The following is a 23,576-nucleotide window of genomic DNA, read 5'->3' as shown; positions in this document are numbered from 1 at the left end:
CATTAAAGATTGTCATTTGCTGAGAGCCCAGTAGCAACAAAAACATCTTTAAAATGAATGTAAACATGCCTTTGCCTACTACTACAGATGCTTAAGTAAAAAAGCCAGTTATATAGCTAACTATGCAAAGAAAGAAATATTAGCATGCATATTTTGCTTTTAACATTTCAAAGCTCTTGACTTATACTTTGACAGTGTATTTGTTCTCCTGATGTGGGTCACTATTAGTGTCGAGAAACTACAAATAGAAAGAAAGAGAGCAATATAAACCTTTCTGTCAATGGATTACTTTCATAGAAATTGATCGGGATGCCTCCAAGTGGATTGATGCCACATTGAGCTATCTTAATTTTCAGGATAGGATGAATACAAAAGATAAACTCACTATAAACATCCAGTCTTGCAGTGCATGACACAATCCCAGCTTCATTTTTTGCCGACACAGTATACCATCCAGCATCCTCTTTTGTAGCTCCTTGAATGAGCAGGCAGATGTAGCCGTGATTATCCTGGTGCATGCTGGTGAGAAGGAGAAGGTCATTAGGGCTCTAAATAAAATTTTAAAAGTGGCTTTGGACATGCAGCATTATTTTTAATTAGATCATTAGAAGCAGAATTTTTCAAGTCGTAGATAATGGGGTCTACTTATTCTGGAGAGGCAGGCAAGCCCCATTAATGTTAATGGGATATAAGAGCAGACGTCAAGGGGTGGAATAAATCTGTGTACTTAATTTCTAGCTGAGTTTTTGGCTTAGGAAAAAAACAAAAACACCACTAGACATTTCTCCTGACTGCCTATTAAAACAAATGGATTCATCTTGTAAAATACTAAGAAAAATTTAAAGGATGTTTTTTTTTTTAAATATTACTGTTAGATTGAGCAAAACTTGCTTTTTTTTCCCCCTCAGATCATTGGTAACAGCTCACCCAAAGCTTTGTGCCTCTTAACTAGAAATACTTCAGTTTAGACTGATTATACTATTGTTTTGTTACAAAATAAGAAAAGCCTAGTTTTTGATTCAAACTTGACAGAATCATATATTCAGTCCAACCTCACGCGGTCAGTGCTATAAGTGAGCGACTCATTTTCTTTCTTCCAGAATATCTGAGGTGGAGGAACTCCAGAAACACGGCATTCCAGTCGCACTGGGTACCCATCAGCAACTCCTGTGTTCTGCAGCTTCTCAAGAAACGCAGGGGCTTGGTGTGCTTCCTTAGCTAGGAAAACATGAAAAGAGCCCTTTAGCAGGATTTATTCTGCACTCCCGGGGCCACACTGTGGAGGACTGAGAAGGGCTTTAAAAACTTAGTCTGAGAACATCTTTTAATTTTCCATTGTTGCTCTTCCCTTGGTTCTAATCTGCAGATCATTCTTTCACTAACCAAACCCATGCCCATCCTCCGTTCTGCTCATTTATTTCAGCAGTGAATTCAGACCACTCAGCCCACACAGTCCACTGACCATCTGCTCCATTCAATGGCTCTGTCAGGCGGCTATATGAGTCTCCTAGCCCCAACCCTAAGCATCTGGGTTAGCTTTAATTCCTTTTGCTAGGAATTCACTGCTTCTGCCAGCTACTGCCACCTAGTGGAAAACCATGGCAATATTTTCCCAAAGCCATCACTTTAACTGAAGTCAAATTTATTTCAATTAATTTTCCCTAATCATCTGATGCTTATTGAGCAGCCCTTGAAAGATTTGTACATTAACTTTACAAAGCAAGACTATTCGGTTCCAGACTATTTCAATTCTAGGATTTAAAGCGAAATGTGAAAAATAGAGTATGTGCAATTAAATATGGTTGCCGCTTTGAATTACTAGTGGATTTTTGGGAGGAACTGGGCAGGTATGGATGCTTTGCTGTATATATCCTGGAAGAGAGCTCATGTTGGCAAAATCTCAGATTTATGAGAGCACAGTATTTATAATCACCTCCTGATCTAAGGGAATATACAGGTACTTTTGTCCTATATATAAATCTCTTAGTTTGACCAGTTTTTGGTTCCTTTTGAAGTCTAGGAAAAAACAAACAAACAGCTTTATTTCTCTTATCTCTGAAGAAAGAAATACACAGTGATGTTTCTAGTGTTAATGCTTTATTGCTTGCTGTTCAGTAGTGGGAGTGATACATAAAAATAAGGCCTAATGTCTTCCTTGAGCATCAAACAATTTTTCAATGTATGCATGTCCATATCACCCTCTAGTGGTCATTCAACCAAAATGGAGCGACGAACAAAACAAGACAAAACAAAAAAGACTAGGCAACAGGGTATCTCCACTAGATTCAAAATTCTCTAAATCTTTTGGAGAATTATAATTTGAATTAGGCTGAATTTGACTGGGTTTTATCTTTTTTTTTAAGAGAGAGAGAGGATGTGAAGAGGGAAGGACAATGGAGTGAGTGGGATACAGAAGTATATTTGCCATTTCTATGTCCTGGGTTGGAAAAGATAGCTCAAAAAATTCACAAATTGTGACTAAAATATCTTGAGAAAGTCAATACATTTGATGTAAATCCCGTGGTCCCAGTATAAGAGAATCAGAATGAGCCAAATGCATACTTAACAAGAACAAAGACTGCTATATGGTTAGTGGAAGAATACTTGTGAAGAATCATAGCAGGGATAAGTTTTTTCCATAGGTCTCTTCCTATGTCCTATATAGTATGATAATTCTTGGTCAGGGCCTAAGCTAACTCCATATGATTTTTTGGTTTTCAATAGAATGTGTACTTCAAAGGGTAAGTACTACTTTATTTGCCTTTGGATTCCTAGTGAGTAATGTTGTGTTATGCACATAAATAGGTGCATAAAATAAGCATTAATAAACAGATTTTATTAATGCATTAACAAATGTTTATTGAATTACTTTATTTTGGGGGGAAAGGAAAAAAAATCAATATTCATATTAGGATTTAGCCCATGAAATTCTCCCTTAGAGATCGATATTAATGAATATTTTTCATCTTAGTAGCAACAACAATAATAAGTGTCTTCCATTTATACAGCACTTCAAAGTTAGCAAAAAATAAAATTCTGAAACACCACCCTCCTCTATTTTGTCTACCATATTATAAGTAAATTCATTGCTTTGGCCAAATAGGTCACCACCTAGTGGACAGACAGCCTACTGATAATGAGATGCATCATGTTCCAAGGAGAAACCAGTAAAATATGTGAGAAATGGAGTAAGGAATTTCATGCAGGAGAAGTGTGACTGGGGAAAAAAGAGGCACATTACAATAGGAATAGAAAGTAACACAGCAAACTTGAGATTAATTTGAATTTGGAGGTAAGGTAGTCAGCTCTATTAAATGCTACTCATTCACTCAAGGCATCCCCTTGTGTAAAGGAGGGGGTAATGGCTAGACACAGGCAGACACAAAACTATGACAGCTCTCTGGAAGTTGTAGCTGTCATTCTTTCACTCTCTCCTGGTAGAGAACAATCTTATTCACAGAAAGATGAATGAACTGGCTAGAATTCTTTCTCCCTTGGTTAGGTTGGTGGGAAGTAGTTAGGAAAAGAGAAAAGAGAATATATAAAAGCGCTGGCTGACTATTGGGGGGTACAAGTATTTGTTTGTCTGGTACCTGTACTCGACTGGTGGCATTTTGACAGTACATAAAATAGCGATTATAAATATATGGAATGGAAATATATATGAAATAGTGATTAGAAACATATATATATATAGAGAGAATGGAAATATATTTGGAATAATGATTAGAAATATATGTGGAATGGCAAAACACACAGAAGAGATAATATTATAATGAGACAGAGAGACAGGAAGGTGTTGCAAAATAATTACCAGCAACGATGAGTTCCAGGCTAAATGAGTTCTGTCCAGCTCGGTTGGTGGCTACACATGTGTAGATGCCAGCATCTCTGGATGTGACAGGCTCGATGATCAAGGAGTGCACACCATTCTCGCGCACCAACATCTTGTGAGCACTGTCAGGGCGAATAGGTTTTCCATCCAGTTGCCAACTCAGATCTGGGGTTGGTAATCCACTGACCTTAATTAGAAAGTAATGAATGGAAAGTCAAAATGCTTTGAACAAACAGTACCTTGATACGGTTCCAAATTAGTAAAAGAAGAGGGTTGAGAAATTGGAGATGGCCTCCAAAGATCCCTTAGACTTTTAGATTAAGAAGTTTTCCTTGTGTGGGATAAATTTTTTTTCTTTTTGGCAATTAGATACATCACCAAAGATTCATAGAATGAATGACAGCTTTGGAAAGGTGAGTCAGTTGGTTAATACCCATTTATTAAAGCACTGAACACTGTATAAAGAATTAGACATATAAAGAAAGCAAAAAACAATCCCTGCCCTCAAACTCACAATCTAATGGAGAAATGGGTGGCAAAAATAGGTCTGGCTAGCTTGGAGAAAAGAAAATTTTAAGCAGATATTATCTTCAAATATTTGAAGCAATATGCACTTGTTATTTGGAAAAGAGATTAGTTTTTCTATATTGCTCAGAAGACAGAACTAGGACCAGCGGGGTGGAAGTCACAGAGGCAGATTTTGGTCCAATGAAAGAAAAAATTTTCTCCTAATTCAAGCCCCTGAGTAATAGAATTAGCTTCCTTGTGATATGTCTGTTTCTTTCCCTGGAGAGCCTCAGTGATAGCATTAATGCTTCTGATAGGATTTGGTGAAATGAACTCTGAAATTTAGAATTAAGGGAACCCGAGTCCCACATCACAGCTCTGCATTTGTAATCTGTGTAATTTTAGGCAAATCACTCAATCTCTCTGAGCTACAGACCATCAGTAAAATTAAGAGGTTGGAATGGGTGTTTTCTAAGATTCCCCTCCAGTTCTAAATTCTATGATAATATTTATTTCCTCTAAAGATCCTGCTCTAAACATGTGATCTTATGATTCAAGAGACCTTTAAGGTCCCTTCCAACCCTTAAGTTTCTATTATCTTGATCTGGGATCCACTATATCCTGCCCTAGACTTCTAGATTTCTAAATGGTGAACTTCTGCCATTTCTAGCTCAACCAAGACCCCCTCCTCCCATGCAACTGTTCCCTGCTCATCACATCCTGCACCTGTCTCTTTCTAGGGCCCTGGGCTTCTGCTGGAACACCTTCACCATTTTTAGCCTGATCCTGAAGCTGTTCCACAGCCATCTTTATGGCATGCAACTGTGCTTACCATACTTATTCCCTTGGCTTTTTACTTCTTGCTCTGATAATATCAATAAATTCAGTATTCTTATTCCTGGAAATCACTTGCTCTGACAACACTTGATGTTCCTATGAATTCCTTGGTCTCTTTGACTATTGCTCTCTACATAGTTTGTCTTTCCACATTAGAATGTAAACGTCTTAAGGGCAGGGATTTTTTTTTTTTTCTTTTTGTAGCTTTAATACCTAGTTCAGCAACTGGCATATGGTAAGTGCTGGGTAAATATTTTTTCATTCTTTCATTCATGATATTATGACTTCCTTGTTAGCAAAGGTAATTTTCCTCAGTGCAATGGTGATAAAAACAAAGTTTAATGCTGTATGACCTCACCAGAATGTGAGGATTATTAAGATGATGTCAGGTAAGTTTTTGGAAAGATGCAGAACAATGATAATGATGAATACCTCATTCAGCCCTCACATAGTATAATCACTTCTTTCACTACGGAACTGCCAAAGCTATAAGAGATACTATTTAATATTTCAATCAGTACCAAGGATTATTATTTTAATAACCCTGGAAACTGGGTAACAAAAGCAACTTGAGATTAACCAGAAAGCAATCTCCACAAATTAGAATCACAATAGAAACATCTTAACATTTTAAAATCTTGACAGTTGTGTTGACCAGAAATCAGATAAAAGCCATTTAATTGCTAATAACATGATGCACTGTGAAGCCAGAGGATGGCTGCCATCTGTCAGCTTTTTCTAGTTTTGCCCTTGATTCAGAATGGGAGAAAAATACCATTTAAGGGTACTTCCCACCCACCCCCCTCCTCTCATGGGAAATTCACAGACAAAAAAGATGTCAGCTGGTTTATAAAACAATTGTCTCTTTGAAGACCCAACTGTGCCAAAATCTGTCACTGAAGTTCCAAATTCCATTCTGGCTACGTGTCATTCATTTGATTCTGCCTACAGTGTTTTGAATTGAAATCCTTTGAATGGACCTCATCATTTTTAAAGGTGTCTCCTTCTCACATATGGGGAACGGAATGAAAGGGAAGATTTCTCTTCTGTAAGAGTAGCTTAAAAATCAAATCAAATGATATTCCAAATATCGTAAGAAGTCAAATTTCTCATGGGGATCAGAGCCATAGAGGAAGATAGCCAGCATGAATATGAAAACTCTGGGCATAAACAAGAAATTTAGGCACTAAAGTAGCTTGTGAATATAGATTTGGAGAGGGGAGCATTTCCCCCACCTTGGTCACCTTCCCATCTTTTCTATCCTCATTTTTGGTGGTATCACTGTCCCACATTACTGTCACCCAGGGATGCCAGTGTGGAGGTGGGAATGGTGGGAAAATGCTTTAGGCAAGCCCCAAGGCTTCTTTGAGAACTTCAGTCACAGCAGGTTGGATCTACTTTTCTCACACTACAGGGCCAACCCACTAAGTTAAGTTCCTTTTCTAAGTGAGAAGAAACGCCCAGAGTTTTTGTCCTGTTCTAACCATCCAGTCTATATTGGATCAATTCCAATGGGAAGAGTTACTCATGTGAAGTAAAAAATGCTCCTTCATTCCTCCCCTCAGCCATTTCTTTGTCCTTCCCTTTCCCCCCACAGGCACAGTAACATTGTATGATCTCAGGGGTTAAAAGTCACCTTTTTGGACGTCATTTTGGACAGTTTGGGTTCTCAAGAAATGTGTGGGAATGGGGAAATACACTTGGAATTAAGGAGAGGAAAAAACTATACTCTCTTGGGCTTAGTACCAAATCAAGGAGAGTCAGGTCCTAAGAATGCACCCAAGGGGTGAAAAGCTCAAGTTTTTGGCATATTTTGAAGGAATAAAGCTTAGTGTGAAGCTACAATGTATAACTGACGTTTTTCCTGTAGTAGATCCCACAGCATGTAGTCATGTAGTTCAGTTTTCCACTAAATTGTTAGTTATCCATTTTAGGTCCTAGTAGGAAAATCAACAAAGATACTTTGCTAATTATTTTTTTTGTTTGAAAGTGTATCTCCTCAGCCATTTTCCTGAAATTAGGGGGTTTCAACTGAGGACAGAAAGTAATAATACATTTGTATATATTGAATCTTAAATAAGACTGATTTTTTTTATGTGTGTTTTAAAAGATCTTAACTATAACTTGTTTTGAAAATCCTTTCCTAGATCAAAGTACAGTGCAAGAGCAAAATAATAAAATATATAAAATCTCTCATTCCTCTCCCCTGCCCCCCCTCCAAAAAAAAGACCTCATTTCTCCTTCATGGAAAAATATGCTAAGTAGAGGTTATTTATTTTCTGTAAAATGAAGAGGACCAGCAGAGGGCGCCCAAAATATTTTAGAAATGAATAATTGGTCCTTTAGTACTTGAAATGAAAATTTAAAGTCAAAGACTTTGACTAGGGCAGAAAACAATGGGATACTGAAAATATCTCTTAGACATTTTTTTATCTTAGATACTCTCCTTAGAAATAAGAATGAAAAAAATTTGGACACAAGATGGGGCTGGAAAGGGGAGCATTTTCTTAGCATTTTATCAAATTAACCAAATTTACTACTTGAACCTCCACCCATGTATTTGTAGTGAATGTGTAGAGAAGATACTTACTAATAATATGAAGCATAACCAAAGAAGGAATGAGAAAACTTGTCAAAATTTTCAGGGTATAATAGTCTTATTTGAAACTTCCCTTAATTAACAAACATTAATTTAATGTTAATTAAATTGTTAATAAAATTGTTTAATTTTATTAATGTCAATAAAAATTATACACCATTATTAAATTTTATATAACTTTTCCAAAAGAGAAGTGCGAAAGAATGATACTGAGATGAAGTGAGAGAGGAAGCAATCAGTTAGCAAATTACCTTGCAATCCATTCGGCAAAGTTTTCCTTCTTGAACAGTTAGGTCTCCAGGCGCCTGCAAGAAGTGAGGTCTGAAAAATCGTTCTTGAATTGGTTCATTTTCATCTCCACTGTCTCGTGATCTAGATCGGGGCCTTTGGAACAGAGTACATAATTTTAATTCTATTTTTTGTTTTTGTCATAATAGATGAACCTGATACATTGCTCTAATTTTTTAATCTCTTCGATTTTTTTTTTGGGGGGGCAACCAATAAGGGAATTAAAAAAAATACTAAAACTAGTATTTCATTTAAGAACAAATCTTGTACTTAAGAGTATATGAATTGCAGTAGGCCTTTAAAATCATCTGGAAAGGACTTTAGAAAGGAGCTGGTTCAACCACCTTTTGCAGATAAAGTGAAGCTCAGAAAAATTAATTGACTTGCCCAAGCTCTTAAATTTTTTTTTAATTTTGAACTTACCAAATACCAAATAAAAGCCATATGTCTGTGTATATATATATATATATACATATATATATATATAATAGAACAAAAAAAGATTATACATGAAATTGCAGGTCTGTTATGCTTTTCTTTTTAAGTACATAACAAATTCAAGCTATAGCTTTCAAAGCTGAACTGCCTGTGTTTCTGTCTGTGTGCCCCGTAAGTAATTGGCACAGCAGAAATGGGAGTCCATCCAGGTGTTCTGACTTAGTCTGAATGTACTGTTCTCTCTATTATCACATACTGTTTAAATCCTGCCTGAACTTTTATCGTCATTAGACTTTTAAAATCATTGCAAATTCAAAGGAAGACAAATAGGGAGGGGAAAAAAGAGTGTTATACAGGTGTCCCAAAAATCTTACTGCAATGTTAAAGTTTTAATAGCACCAAGGCTTTTGGAACTGTTTAAACTAGATTTTTCTTTTTCCAAATGAAATAGTTTTCCTTTAATTTTGAGAAGTACCAGCAGCTGTTGCCCATTAATTTGCTCCCAACTCTTTTTAACGGAAATTACTGTAACTTTCCACTGTGCTCTTAGATTTGTGGGAAATTCAAACTTAATATTTATTTTATATAATCCTAACACATTTGCATTGAAGTTCATTTTGGATAAGAAGTCTTTTCATTTTTGTTGTTGTTTAGTCATTTTCAGTCATGTCTGACTCATTATCTTTTTGGGATTTTCTTGGCAAAAATACTGGGGTGGTTTGCCATTTCCATTTTCAGCTCATTTTACAGATGAGGAAATTGAGGCAAACTGGGTTAAGTGACTTGCCCACAGATCACACTAATAGCAACTATCTGAGTCTGGATTTATATTGAGTTCTTCTTGACTCCAAATCCAGAGCTCTATTCACTGCACCACCTAGCTGTTCCTAGTCTTTTTCATATCAACCCCACCACCCTGCAAAAAAAAAAAAAAAAAAAAAACTCAACCAAACTGAGAAACAACAACCAAAAAAATTCCACATCTTTTCCTTTGACTCCATGATCACAGTGACATCTACAAAAATGTCCTTTAGAGTACACAAATCAAAAGAAATTTACTAAGTGTATGTGGGTTTTGTATTCTTTCTCCCTTTAAGAAGGCTAGAGAATTCATCTTTAGGAGCAAGATAATTTAAACAAATTCCAGAGAAAACTAAAAAAGATAGCACAAGGAAAAATAGAGAGTCCTGCTAGAAGTCACAGTAAATTAAGTTTAAGAACACTTAAGTAGAGAAAGAAATAGTGGAACAAATTCAAAGTATTCTTACTGTGACAGGCAAGTAATTGTTAGCTTGTTTATAATCTGTTTTTTCCTGCTACAGGCACAGGGCTAGTTTATGAAGAAGCACTGAAACATACAAAATGATCCCATTTATTGGAGTTCACATAAAAAACCCTACCAAATAGCACAGATGAATATAAATGACCAGAGAAGCAAAAATGTCTAATCTTTACATGAATATAGGTGACTAAAAGAAGAGCTAAAGAACAGGGTGAGCCTGAATTAAAACTAAAAGCTTGATTCAGGCACATGTTAAGTTTATTATTCCATTGTATATGTGTCCAGAGAAATAGGTTGTAATATGAGTGGTGACAGCAATTAAAAATAAATACAAAAATTCCTGATGTTGCCAAAATGAAGTTTCAATTAAATTTGGTTAGGGCAAACAAAGAAAGCTTTTTCAAATATCACAAAGGCTCTGTGTCTGAAATATGCCCATCCATGGGTGGATCCATAATTCAGTCTTGTGGAGGAGGTGTAGACATGTCCATTGCCTGATACTTAACCAGGTTCTCTTCTCCTGTCACATCCTGACATCTTTTTGGATCTATTGTTATTCTCTTTACTGCATATTTATTTTTCTAAAATTAGACAAAATGCTGTTGCTGTGGACTTTGCCTCTCATATAGAACTTTTTGAGGCTGCTCTTCTATGTATCTGCTTTATGTAGGCAGGGCTACTGTCCTTTTAGAGAGGCAGAGAGCCTATTCTCGATGCCTTGGAACCATCTTTGCTACTTGAGTTATGAAAGACCCATCCAAAGGGGTGTTGCTGTTGGAGGTTTCAGCATAATTCTCATTGCTCTGAAGGAGAGCCTCTCTGACCTAAGCTGATTGCCCATGTAAATGAGCAGATGGAGGGGAATAGCACTTTATCTGAATTATTATCTTTATAATAATTTCTATCCAACTTATTATGAGAAGAGCTAAATAGAAGCCCTTGGAGTTGCCTGAAACATCTTGTAGTAAAATAATATTTTGTGTTGTTTCTGAAACCCCCAACACCAACTCTTTATAGGATGAGCTTTTTTTTTGGAGGGAAGGGAGCAAGGAAACTGAATCAATGATCCCCACAATGGCCTCTTTGTTCTTTTAAAGAGAAGTCATTTAACCTCAATTTCATAGGACTTCTATATATGAACTCATAGTACTCTATACAGGTAGGAGTTCCCACTTCTGATATGATCACAGATCTTTCCTGCATTCTTGTTATTAAATGAAAGAAACCTAAGAGAAGCACCCTGTAGATGCATCTAATGATCAATTTCTTGGAGAGAAAGTTATGGACTTCCTTACTTTTTCAAATCTGTTTGCTTATGAGAATGACATGATCACAGTTTTAGAGATGGAAAGTACCTTAAGGGATACTGACTCCATTTTGCAGAAGATGGAACTCGGGCCTAAAGAGGATGATAGAGAACCAGGATCTGGACTTAGATTTGTCAGTTGCTCTCATGTATTGCACTATGTACAAATTGTGCTTTTTATTTGGAAAAGCTAAATTATAAAGTCTCTTCTTTTCTCTAACATCCCTTAGGGAAAGTGAACAGGTTTTTAATACTGGCTATATGAACTTTATCCTTTATGAAACTTTATCCTACATGAAATATATCCTTTAAAGAAATACAAGAAGGTGTCAAACACCTTTGTTTTCTGAATGTATTCTATCTTGGAGTCCAAACATGATCTTGGCAGTGTCCATTACTGTTAAGTAGCCATGCAAAGGAAATAAATAAGATACCTTCTAACATGAGGCTGGCCTGAGGGAGAACGAGGACTTCGGCCTCTCTGGTTGACAGCCTGTACCATCAGCCTTCCAGTACAACTCACCCGGCCCTGTCAGAGATAATAGGAAAATTAAAAAGGAAGAGAAAAAATGATTCATCACTGAATACTTTTGTAGCCAAATGCCTCCATATTTCTTACTTATCTTTCAGCATTCTTAGTCTCAACAAGATAGTCTCAACAGGCTGTAGATCAGCCTGTAATGTTACCAAGAATTCATCTTTTCCTAGGAAAATATTTTCCTCAAGGATAAGGAACAGTGATATAGTAAGTGCTCACCTTCTCCTTTTTTTCTGAAGATTTGATAATATTGACTATTGAGTCACCATTTTCAGAGCAAAGGGAAAAAAACACTGCATACTTCCTGAGACCTTTCTTTTTGTGTTTTGGTTCAGCATCTAGTATCTACTATTGCTGTTTGTCTGAGCTGTCTTTAAACATCAGGACAGCTTTTGATGATTTGGGAACAAATAACAATTATTGCTTCCTGGACTACTGTTAATCAAGATCTAAGCTAGCCAATGGCACTGGTAGAAAAATGAGGGAGGGAGGGAAGGGGTTAAGGAGAGGGAGAACAAGAAAGTGAGAGCTCTTCCCCCTACATTTTTATGTGCCTCACAATGATTTCTGAGGCCTTCATATGAAATGTTTGGATATGTCTTGTATTGATGTCACATCTATGGCTTGTTGCAGATTCCAAAATAAAAACTGGAATGTTCTAATCCCTCATCTACTCTTCCCAGGAGCACATTTCTCTAATCCCAGTAATTTTCGATTGCATGACCAATGGCATCACTTCCAAAACTATTAAGTAAATTAGCATTTTGTGAGAAGTTTCTTTGGCAAATTGTTATGTTATGGACTTGGAGTATCATCTCCTTATAATATCACAGTCTCATCCAAGAACCTTGGCTGTGTAAGGATTTTTATTATTAGGGGTTAAATAGCTATAAGAATGGATTTGCTTACAGATAATGGCTGATCTATTAGGAAAATTAGTTTTTATTTGTTCAATTCTTTAGGATTTTCCTAAGTTTGGCAGAAAGATTTAATGGAGTTACAAAAAAAGACCCAAATGATATGGATTGAAATCCCTATCTTACAATCTTCACTTTTTATTTGAATTTTTTCCCTCATCAAAATTTTAACCAGACTTAACAGTCAGGTTAGACATTCTTCCTCTTTCCTCCTTGTGCCTCAGCCCACTGCCCCTTCCCTGCTCCATGAATATGCACAGAATTCCAGTTACATTTGGTTGTAAACTCCTTAAAAGAAGGTGTCAAACTTCCCCCCCCCCAGTTGACTCTAAAAGTTCCCAGTGAGAGCTAGATTAAAAGCACAAAAGTGGTTAAAAGGGCAATGCTAAGTCTGACCAATTTAATCTCTGAGAGATCTCCAGATCCAAACTTCTTTTAAGGAAACAGTATATTAATAGATAACCACATGAAATGGTTACCAGAAAATCTCAAGTCCCCTCAATGCACTGAGAAAAACCTGAGTGTCCAGAAGAACGAAGGACCTAATTCCTGTCGCATCATATCTGGAGGTGGATATTGAATTTTGTGTACCAGTCTAACAGAGACATTGACAAGCTGCATCCCATCCAGAGGAGAATGGCCATGATAGAAGAACCAATGAAAAATGGTTGATGAAATTTGGGAAGTTTAGCTTGAAGGAAAAAAAAAAAGACAAGGAAAACATAGCAGTTGACATTTTCAAAAAATGTGAAGGGTTGACATCTATAAAAGAGATAAGAGTTATTCTATGCTGCTCCAGGGGGCAGAAGTAGGACTAAGAGAGAAAAATTATAGGGAAGCAGATTTCAGATCAAAATAACTTCCTTAAAGTCAGAGCTATGCAATGGACTGCTCTGTGAGATAGAACCCTATGACAAGTGCTCAAATCCAAACTGGTTGACCTTGGATGGAGTAGATAAAATTTCTAGACTAGATGGAAGATTAGACCAGAATGTCTCAAGTCATTTTGTACTCAGTGATTCTATAGGACTCTAATTGCCTTTTTTTTTTTTTTTTTTTTTTTTTGCCTTTTGAAAGATCTGTAGTTAGGCTATGCTACTCTTAACAACACTTGGCTGTTCTGCCTTGGGTTGCAAAAACTACTGAATCTTCTGGAAAAAAGCTATGGCTATATATAAAGGACTGACATTAAATTTGTTGAACAACAGTGCCATTAATATAAATGTTCTTACAACTGATAGAATATCAATAGATTATGTGGAAGAATATTCTATAACCATTCACTCTACTGCTTTTTTTGATGACAGTAACTCATAAAGACTATTTACTATGGCGTGAAGGAGATACTATCAGTGGAAGAGTATACACACTGATAAAATCAGGTCAGCTGATGCATACAGAACTTTTTTCTTGCATGATAAAGAGAAGTATGGATTTCAGAATCTTGGTCATACAATTCTACTAAGACTTTATATCTATTTACTATCTATCCTTTTTTGGAGAAAGAGAGAATTAGTTCATTCCAAAGGTCTGAGGGCATGGACTAATTCTTTTCTTTTCTATGTTCTGTATGACCTCATACAACATATAGCAGCTGCTTAATACATGCTTATTAATTACTACAGAATCAGTCATTTAAACAACAAAATCTTATTGAGTGACTGCTAAGTCCTAAGACAAAGGTGTCAAATTCGAGTAGAAACAAGGTCACTGAACTATACATAAAAATCCTTGTCTTGTTTTGTTGAATATTTCCCAAATAAAATTTTACTCTAGTTGGGCCTTGCTCAGGAGTGTTCTGGGTTGAGTATTTTGAAACCTCTATCCCAGGCATTATGCAAAGTGCTTTGGAAGATGTAAAGATAGAAAGCTACAATTTCACTAGAAAATAGTAGAAGGAGGTAAAAGAAGCATAACCTTGAGAATGGGAGTCCGTAGACTTGAGTTTAAAATCCAAATGTGTCACTAACTGGCTGTGTTTCTTTTGGTTAGAAACTTCCACCTCTAAGGTTCTGAAATGAAGAATTTTGACTTTAAAGAGATCTAAGGTCTCTTATAACTCTTGACATTCTATGACTTTTGAGCATGAGAAAGAGAGAGATAAACAGGGAAAGGAATGACTGGACTGGAAGGAATGGTTATAACCAGAATCATCTCTATACTCAGGAGGAATAGCACAAGAGGATACCAAAAATATCTATTACAGACCCCCACTAGCATTTAAAATGTTTCCTGTCACGACCACAGATAAACTCGGCAGAATTCTCATAAAAATCCTCAGGAAAGATGAGGTATAATGTTACTAATGAAAACCAGTTCCATTAGAGTTACCTTATGTTTATTTGTACCTAAAACAGAGGCCGTGGGAGGCTAACTTCCCTCATGCTGACCTGTTGGTTAATGCTTGGCATGAACCTAATTGTTAAGCTGGTTTAGAGTCTCCTAATGAGGCTCATCTAAGCCTGGAAGTCTCCAATTGCAACAGGAAAGCTGGGTGGTCACATACTTAGAAGACCCCTATTATACTTTAAATAGTTGATGTTCTGCCAAAAGGCTGCATATGTTTGCTTTAATAAGTAAACATGCAGAATCCATAATCATTTTGGAGAGAGGATAGAAGATAGAAGCCAGTATATTTTGTTTTATGTGAATAGTTTTAATTGTGTAAATAGGTAATATGGCTTTCCTCATTACAGACTTTGACATTTTAGTGATTAAAAAAAAAATCTGGACCCATGATTTCACCAATGTGTGGGAACTTAGTCCATTAATGTAAATTGGTCAGTCTAGCATTTATAATCTTAGAGATTTACTTGACTTGTTGAGAGGCTAAGCATATTACCAATGGTCACTCAGCCAATTACACACACACACACACACACACACACATACACACACACACACATATATATGTATATATATTCACATCTCAAAGAAAGGAATTAAATGCAGGTCTTTCTGACTCCAGGGTTGACCATATTTTCTATCATATGAACAGAATTCTTATACTTATATATGTTTTTATGGTGGCCAATATCATGATGTAATAAGTCACACTCCGAGATTTCAAGAATGTGACCCCATTCATGGGATTCTCCTTCACCTGATACCTACAGAAGGTACTTGATAAATCCTAAGGGGCTATATAAATGCCAATCATTAATGATTACAGATCACAATTTCTCTATGATTCAGCAAAGAATTTTGTGAATTTTTGTGGAACAATAAAACAAAGCATCATCTGGTACCTAACTTTTTAGTGATGAATATTTCTGAATTTATTGAGGCTGGTCCTTGAATGACAAGCATGCACAGTTCATTATGAGGTCTGTACTTGAAATCTTTCCAGCTAAATAGGAACTGCCAAGACTTGTGCTGCCCTGGTAGAGCCTTTAAGAGCTCCAGGGACACTTTTTTTTTTTTTTTTTTTTTTTTTTTTTTAACAAGGAAAGGGTTTTGTGGTGGGAAGACATAGAGGAGACGTAAGATGATGGGCAGTGATAATGATGGAAAGAAAAAGTGTCAATGAAACATCAAGTTATGGAACCAAAACAAATTCAGAAGACAGCATAAGAAATCTATTAGTTTAAATTTAATATATATGTTAAAGAACCCAAGCTGCAATTCTTCATATCTTCATAGATATTTTTCTATTCTTTTTTCCTATATTTATCATAGTTAAATTCATGTTTAAAATAATTAAATGTTTAAAAAAAAGAACTCATGGTCACCTTCATACTACAATAAAGCATCATCTAGAAATTTAGTCATAATCTAAGAAAAAAAAGGTGAATTTAACTACTAGGCCCATGATACCTCAAAGAGATGAAAATAAGAAAAAAAACTTATCTGAATGAGAATATTTATGGCATTCTTTTAGTAGTCACAAAAACTAGAAACAAAGGGGGTCTCAATCTATTGAGGAGTGACTAAACAAATTAATTCACAACTAGTGGAATATTATTGTTCTGTCAGATATGACAAAATGGATAGTTTCTGAAAAAACTGGGAAGATTTCTGTGAACTGATGCAGAATGAAATGAGCAGAAACAAAAGGGTGATTTATGCATTGATTAAAAAAATTATAAAGAAAAACAACTTTGAAAGATTTTAGAACTCTGATTATTACAATGATAAAACACAGTTCCAGAGGTTTGATGAAATACTCTATCTCCTGAGAGAGAGGCTATAGAACTAAAATGCATTTTTAAAACATTGATCAATGGGGAAATTTGTTTTGCTTAACTATGCGTATTTGTTAAAAGAGCTTTCCTCGCTCCATTTTTCCCATTTATCTTCCTTTCTTTAGGGTTTAGGTGGGAGGGAAGGTAGGAGGGAGAAAAAAATGCTTATTAATTAGAAAAATTTTTAAAAAGTTAAGACTTTTATGGACTGATACAGAGTGAAATCAGCATAATCAAAACAATTTTACACATGATGACCACAATATGGTAAGGGAAAGCAATATTGAAAGACTTTAGAACCCTTACAGTATTATGTCTAATGATGACTTCAGGGAACTGATGATGAAGCAAGTGTCTTGCTTGTTGGCAGATAGGTAGTAGACTTTAGAGATAGAATAAGACATATATTTACTTGTGGATCTGGCCAAGCTGTTGTTTTGCTAGACCATGCTTATTTGTTTTGAGGTATAGGAGTTACTTGGAAGTGACAATGATGTAAGAATGTCTTCAATAAAATATTAAAATAAACCAAAACAAATCTTGGGTTTAGATTCACCCTAGTATGAATTACCTGAGGGTGAGGAAGGGAGCTAACTTCTAAAAAATCAAGTTATCCTAGATGACCTGGTGAAATGTATGAAGTTTCTGAATAGCAGTTGCTTCTCCCCTCCATCCCAGAGGCCCTTTAGGGTACTAAAGTTACAAGATAGAAGAAAAGACCTTCAGAAAAGGTCCTGATCTGGCCTACATTATAAGAAAGATTCCACTACAAAAGACTTTATGAGGTCTGCTAATTGGTTTGTTGAAGTGAAATTTTGCTATAATAAGGAAGATATGTTATACATGCTAAAACAAACACATTCTTTAGGTTTAGGACCTGGAGAGGAAACACAGCTGCCTATGATAATAATGTCTGTAATAAGTGAGTCAGTGAGTGAAAAGAAGTAGCTGTGGTGTAGTTAAAGAAATAAATAAATAAATCTGGATTTGGAGTCAGAAGCCCAAGGAATTTGAATCCTGGCTCTGTCATCCAAATGTGTCACTTTGAGCAAGTGACTTTATGTTTCTGGGATTCAGTTCCTTATTTAAAAAAAAAAAAAAAAGAAGTAGACTAGTGAATCTTAAAAATTCCCTTTCAAATCTAATGATCTAGGGGGTCAGATATATTTGACTACAAGGAGAAAATAGGAAGCTTATCAAGCATATAAGCTCCTGAATTGATGTTCTGGTATATAACTTGGGAAATTTTTTGGTTTCCTTCTTAGCAGGAGATGGTTGAAATATATGAAATGGAGAAAGAGTTAAGGGCAGCTAAGGGCTATAAATAGCTCTAACGTTATTAGTACCTCCCCTCTTTATCTCCAAATATACAAGTCTTTTTATTTACAATCATTTGATGTTATGAGTTCAAATCTTGCCTCACACGTTTACTAGTTGTGTGACTCTGGGCAAGTGACTCAATCATTTTCAGCCTCATTTTCCTCATCTGTGAAATGAGAATAATAATGAAATCTACTTTTCTGGGTTATTGTGAAGATCAAAATAAATGAGATAAAATGTTTCACAAGCCTTTAAGTACTTTATAAATCCTAGTCATCTATTCCTTTTTTTCTCCCACCTATCTATTGATATAGTTATACATTTATATCTTCATCTGCTTATTTTACTTATTAAATTACATGGATACTGACTAGAGTCTATAAAATATAAGAGTAAAAATGGGATTTTACAGATCAACTTAGGTCAGTCTCATTTTATGAATTATTTATTTATTATTTAAATAAGTAAGTGATGTACTTCAGGTCACAGAGGTCCTTACAGATCTTACACCTGTTCCACTGCACCACACTACTGTATTTAATAATTCATTGTCGTAGTTTGCTGAAAGCAGATCAAAGTACTGGTATCCTGAGTCTATCCCTTGCTGTATAAAATATTTCTTTGTAGTGGCTGTTACTGTGAAAGGATGAGTGCATATTTGATGCAGCTTTGGTAGTTATTTTTCCCTTCTAAGGTGGAAGCAAAGGCCCCTTCATAAGAAAGTGGGATACCCAGTGAATGGTTGTCTTGGGCATGACTATGTTTAGGGCAAGATAAAGAGATAAACAGAGGGGAGATTTAAGTTCCCAGAAGATGAGATTCCTCAACAGTTTCCTTTTTCTGAAAATTCCCCTTGAAATCTATCTCCCAGAAGATTGTTTCTTTGCCTCTATGACTAGCAGATGGTCTTCTTTGCATTGCCAAAGGAGGCTGTGGAAATATTGAAATCAAATGAGTTGTGTATAATATTTAAGGTTACACAATTGGTGATCAACCTTTCTGTGACTTCTCTGTCCTTCTCTGCTCTATTTGCCCATATTCTAGCAATGGCACCTCATTCATGATGTGAATTTAGTTCTATATCTAGAGCTAAGCTTGTAGTAAATCCAAATTCTTTACTTTTCAAAGACTACCAGGAAGTGTTGGGAGAAATGATGCTTTTAGGCCGGTCAGACTCTAGCATGTGATGTGGGCTTGTGTGTGAACAGGAACACACTAATACACTCCACTTTCTCCCACCCCACACAAAGCATTTCAACTTAATCACTTAAAATTATTTAGATGAAGGGTCTAGCTCTCAAATCATTGCTGTGGTGTTGTTCCCCCTGTCACTGTCCAAAAGTGCTACCAAAAGATCTCTATTTCCTCTCCCTGTGTTCACACCTGCTAACTCCCTCCTTGCATCAATCTTTCCCACATGCTAAAACAGAGGACTTTATTAATAGTTAGTTTATTAATATGGGGTCTGAACTTGTCACTGGCTCTTAAATATGTGAGCAATATCGATGATTAAAAACATTCTTTTTTTCCTCTTCAGATTACCATTTTAGGGAAAGCCCTAGAGCTATGCGGCCCTTTATCCTAATTCTGTCCATCTCTTCTTTCTTGTCAACCTCCTTTCCATTCTGGAAAAACTTCTGTCCACTTCTCTACCATTCTCCTGAATAACAACTGCTTCTCCTGGACCACTATTTCAGGAAAAGCCTTCACTTCATTACCCATTCTCTACCTTCTTATCCTTGTCAGTTGCCTTGTCCCCATGAAGTTACCCTTTCCTCTCTTCTCCATCCACCTGGACAGTGAACCCTAATCAGATCAAAGTCTCCTTTGTTCCTGAATAGGGTGTGTTAATTTATAATTCTGCTCACTTACTTTGTGAATCAAGTGATCTCGTCCACTTAAGGATGATCTTTGCTTTTGTATTTGTATCTTCAGCACTTAATATATAGTGTCTGACACTAAGTGCTTAATGCCTTTTTCATTCATTTATTAAAAAGATGTTTAACACTGTAACAACTCTATTTTTAAAAGTCAAAAATTAGTTGAAACAATCCTCTAAATTTTGTCTCCGTCAGCACTAGCAAAATGATCTGAATAGATTCTATGAAAGTGAATATTAATGAATATATAGATGGATAAAACCAAATTCCAAAGCAGATTATTAAAAGAACAGATCCCACAATTTACACTTTGATTTTTTGTAAGGAAGTGTCTAATTTTAAAGAATTAGGGACTATTCATTTTTTCTTCCTATTTTGCACAAATTAATCCTAATAATTTTATCCTTAGTTGCCCTGCTACCCATTAATAGTTTCATTAGATGTTGCTAAATTGTCCATTCTCCACCATGACTAAATAGGGCTCTCTACATGAAAGGAAACAAGTTCTTGCCAGAAATTAGCCCGGAAGCTTTCTGATGTAAAAACTAAACATCATCAACAAGACCACCTTTCTCTAACAAGCCCAGCTGTGTGTGACTTTTCAATTCCAAATAGACCTAAAAAGCTCAATGCTGCACTCCCAAGGATATGCTGGAATATTTAACTAGACAGGGTTTTTGCCTTGAATCTCCAGCCTGCAAAAAATCATCTAATCCCTTGCACAAGGCCTGTTATTTATGTAAAATGGAAATAACATTTATATTTCATGGTTTATCAGATTCAATTTGTAGCTCTAGGGTCTTTGCAAAAGCTTGCCTTTTTTAAGCGTGATATGCAACCAGCGGAAGTTACCAACTGCTGGAGAACATTTCCAGAATCCAGACATGATGCTGCAGGGTCACTTAGCAACATACAAACACAGAGCATAACATTCGTGTTTAGATTAAATTGTTTCTTAAAGATAGGATTAGGCCCTAAAATAAACTCTCTCTTAGGTTCTCATTTTGGCCTCGCTTTTGGTCTTATGGCACGTGATCCCTCATTGTTTTCACTGAACTGTGGCTGTTTCATTCTCCTGCAGCAATCACCAAACAGGATACACAGAAGCATACGCAATCATAACAGCATGTTTTCTCCCAAGCAGAATTTGGACATTGTCAACCAGAACCTGAAGGGCTACTTATTTCAGAAAGATTAATCCAGGTGGGAAAACTTCATTGAAAAGGGCTTCTATTTTTATGGACTATAATAGAACCCTTACTGAACTTCAATATCTTCCTCTTAACCCTGGTTCTCACCCTGCTTTTTGGACTGTTTACTGTAATTATTTTCCACTGTTCAGGGAATTTTGACCGTATGGGTTTCATTAACCCAACTGACTTTTCCACTCTAGCTCTCCTCTCTTCCCCTCTGGTCATTTCACATTATGGCAGGCTGCAATGTACCATAAAAAGGGGGAATTCTCCCCCTGCTTTCCATTTCCAACTTTCTTCTTTTTTTATATATGGAATAAACAGAGAAGATAGAAAATAAAAATTATATAGTTTCCAGCCAAACAGAAAGCTACACAACAATACAAATTATCTTATGCTTTGGGAATTAAGAGCCTGGAAAAAAAGTTTAGGAACAGGGCTTTCTTTTGATATGGCTCTTCTTGGAGTATTAATGTTATAATCTGCAAAATGAAGAGCATAGCAAATAACTTCAGACTGACAGATGTTACCAGGTTGGGATGACAAAATACTCTGTTAGACAGCTCTGTGGAGGTACGCCTGTAGCAACAAAGCATAAAACACGCTGGGGGCTAGGCACAAAAATGGTTTGCCATCTGTCAGTTCTAAATACCACTCTGGGTTCTAATGGATGGTAAATCTCATCCCAATTTCTGCGTGGTGACTCACAAAACCAACATGAGGTCTGGCATGATTCTGGGTGGTTGGCAATACCTGCTAAATGACGACCTAAGATTTAAAAAGCAGGAAGTTTTGCACACAGGATTAAGACATACTGGCAAAGCCTTGTTGAGAAGCTTGAAGAGCATCTGTCCAAGCTGCAGGGGGCATTAAAAAAATCTCCCATGACAGGTTTAATGTGAGATAAATGTCTCTATCCAGCCAGCTGCACATTATTCAAGATCTTATTATCCCATGTGAGAATGTCAGACCTTTAGCTTCTTTACTCCCTCAATTTGGCTACTTAGGTAGGAAAGGCAACTTCCAAAGTTTTACTCTACATATTCTATTCCCAATTGGTATGGTAGCCTTGGAGGCCATTTGGAGCCACCAGTAACCTCTGGAATTCTAATGACTTCACTTAAAAGTTAAGCCCACTCTGGGGGGACCAAAGCAGGTGTGCTATTCTAACTTGTGTTGGAGAAGTAGGCCGGGAAGAGCCAGAGTTAGTCAATGATTCAAACTTTTCTTGTCCACCTTTCTTCTTCCACTTGGTGGGGAATAGTTATCAGGAAAACCTTTTCCTGATTCAAAGACTCCCTTAGAATTCAGCAAGGCAGAATTAGGGGATCTCTGATGAAGGTCCAGCCTTTCCTTAGGATATCAGCAGTCCCAGGACCACAAATCACTCTCCTGTGGCCTAGGTGATGGTCCTGAATCTGGCTCTTTCTCTTTGTGAGGTTGTAATGGTTATGGGAGCTCACTCCGTAAGTCCTTCCTAACTATGTGGGTGGAAGGGAATTAAGAGAGGAAGCCAAAAGTTAAGAGGACCCCACACAAGCACTATACTGTTTGGGTATTTTTCTTCCAAGACTATATCAGCTTATATTCTGCTCATAGTCTATCTAGAAACTTTCCTATCTCAGTTCTACTCAAGGCTTCTTTCAACCACAATTGGACATAAGGTAACACTATATGGAGTGGGTCAGAAAATCAGAGGGTTTAGAGGTAGAAAGGTTATAGATGCAGTTCCCTCATTTTGAAGATAAGGAAAGTGAATGTTTGAGAGACAAAACAATGTGCTCAAGGTGCAAATAATAAGCAACAAAATCAGGATCTATTTATTTTAAACTCTAAAAATGCCTCACTTTTTCCACCTGGAAAATGAGGCAGAGGGACTGGGGCCGCTAAGGTTCCTTACCAATCTAGATCTATTATTTTATTTTTATATATATATATATATATATATATATATATATATATATATATATATATATATATTTTTTTTTTTTTTTTTTTTTTTTTTTTTTTTTTTTTTTGCTGAGGCAATTGGGATTAAGTGACTTGTCCAGGGTCACACAGCTAGGAAGTGTTAAGTGTCTGAGGCCAGATTTGAACTTAAGTGCTCTTGACTTCAGGGCTGATGCTCTATCCACTGCGCCACCTACTTGCCCCTATTATCTTTTTTTTAAGGCTTTTTTTCAATACCCACCTCCACCCTTAAGATATTTTTATTTTATTTATTTTAATTATTTAATTTTAAGATATCAAAAGTTACATGACAAGTTAAACAGGCAGCCCCTAGAATTATTTAATATTGTATGGGATGTATATGTGGATAATAAGCTAATCTTCAAATGACATACGAGATTGATTTGAATTACATTTTGGAAATCAGAGTACTTTTAATGATTCTAAACTGCTGATTTTCCTTAACACTAGTATTCTTCTTGTGATATAATTTTACCTGTCT

The 23,576-nt window shown here is 36.2% G+C and overlaps 1 protein-coding gene across 7 annotated transcripts in view; it reads right to left on the bottom strand.

Moving 5' to 3' along the window:
• PALLD (palladin, cytoskeletal associated protein) overlaps nt 1-23,576 on the bottom strand; it is a 463,990-nt gene that overhangs the window by 3,376 nt on the left and 437,038 nt on the right. For all 7 annotated transcript variants that reach the window (XM_074272636.1, XM_074272637.1, XM_074272638.1 and 4 more), the window contains 5 exons: nt 11,527-11,621; nt 8,030-8,162; nt 3,815-4,022; nt 1,053-1,218; nt 386-519 (listed from right to left, as the gene is read on the bottom strand). In XM_074272636.1, the coding sequence (XP_074128737.1) occupies nt 386-519; nt 1,053-1,218; nt 3,815-4,022; nt 8,030-8,162; nt 11,527-11,621 (736 nt within the window). The remainder of the gene's footprint in view (nt 1-385; nt 520-1,052; nt 1,219-3,814; nt 4,023-8,029; nt 8,163-11,526; nt 11,622-23,576) is intronic.

Source organism: Sminthopsis crassicaudata, chromosome 6 (genome assembly GCF_048593235.1).
Source record: "Sminthopsis crassicaudata isolate SCR6 chromosome 6, ASM4859323v1, whole genome shotgun sequence".
Taxonomy (NCBI): Eukaryota; Metazoa; Chordata; class Mammalia; order Dasyuromorphia; family Dasyuridae; genus Sminthopsis; species Sminthopsis crassicaudata.
Note: the sequence above shows the minus strand (reverse complement) of the source record. Positions and strands in the feature narration are given on the sequence as shown.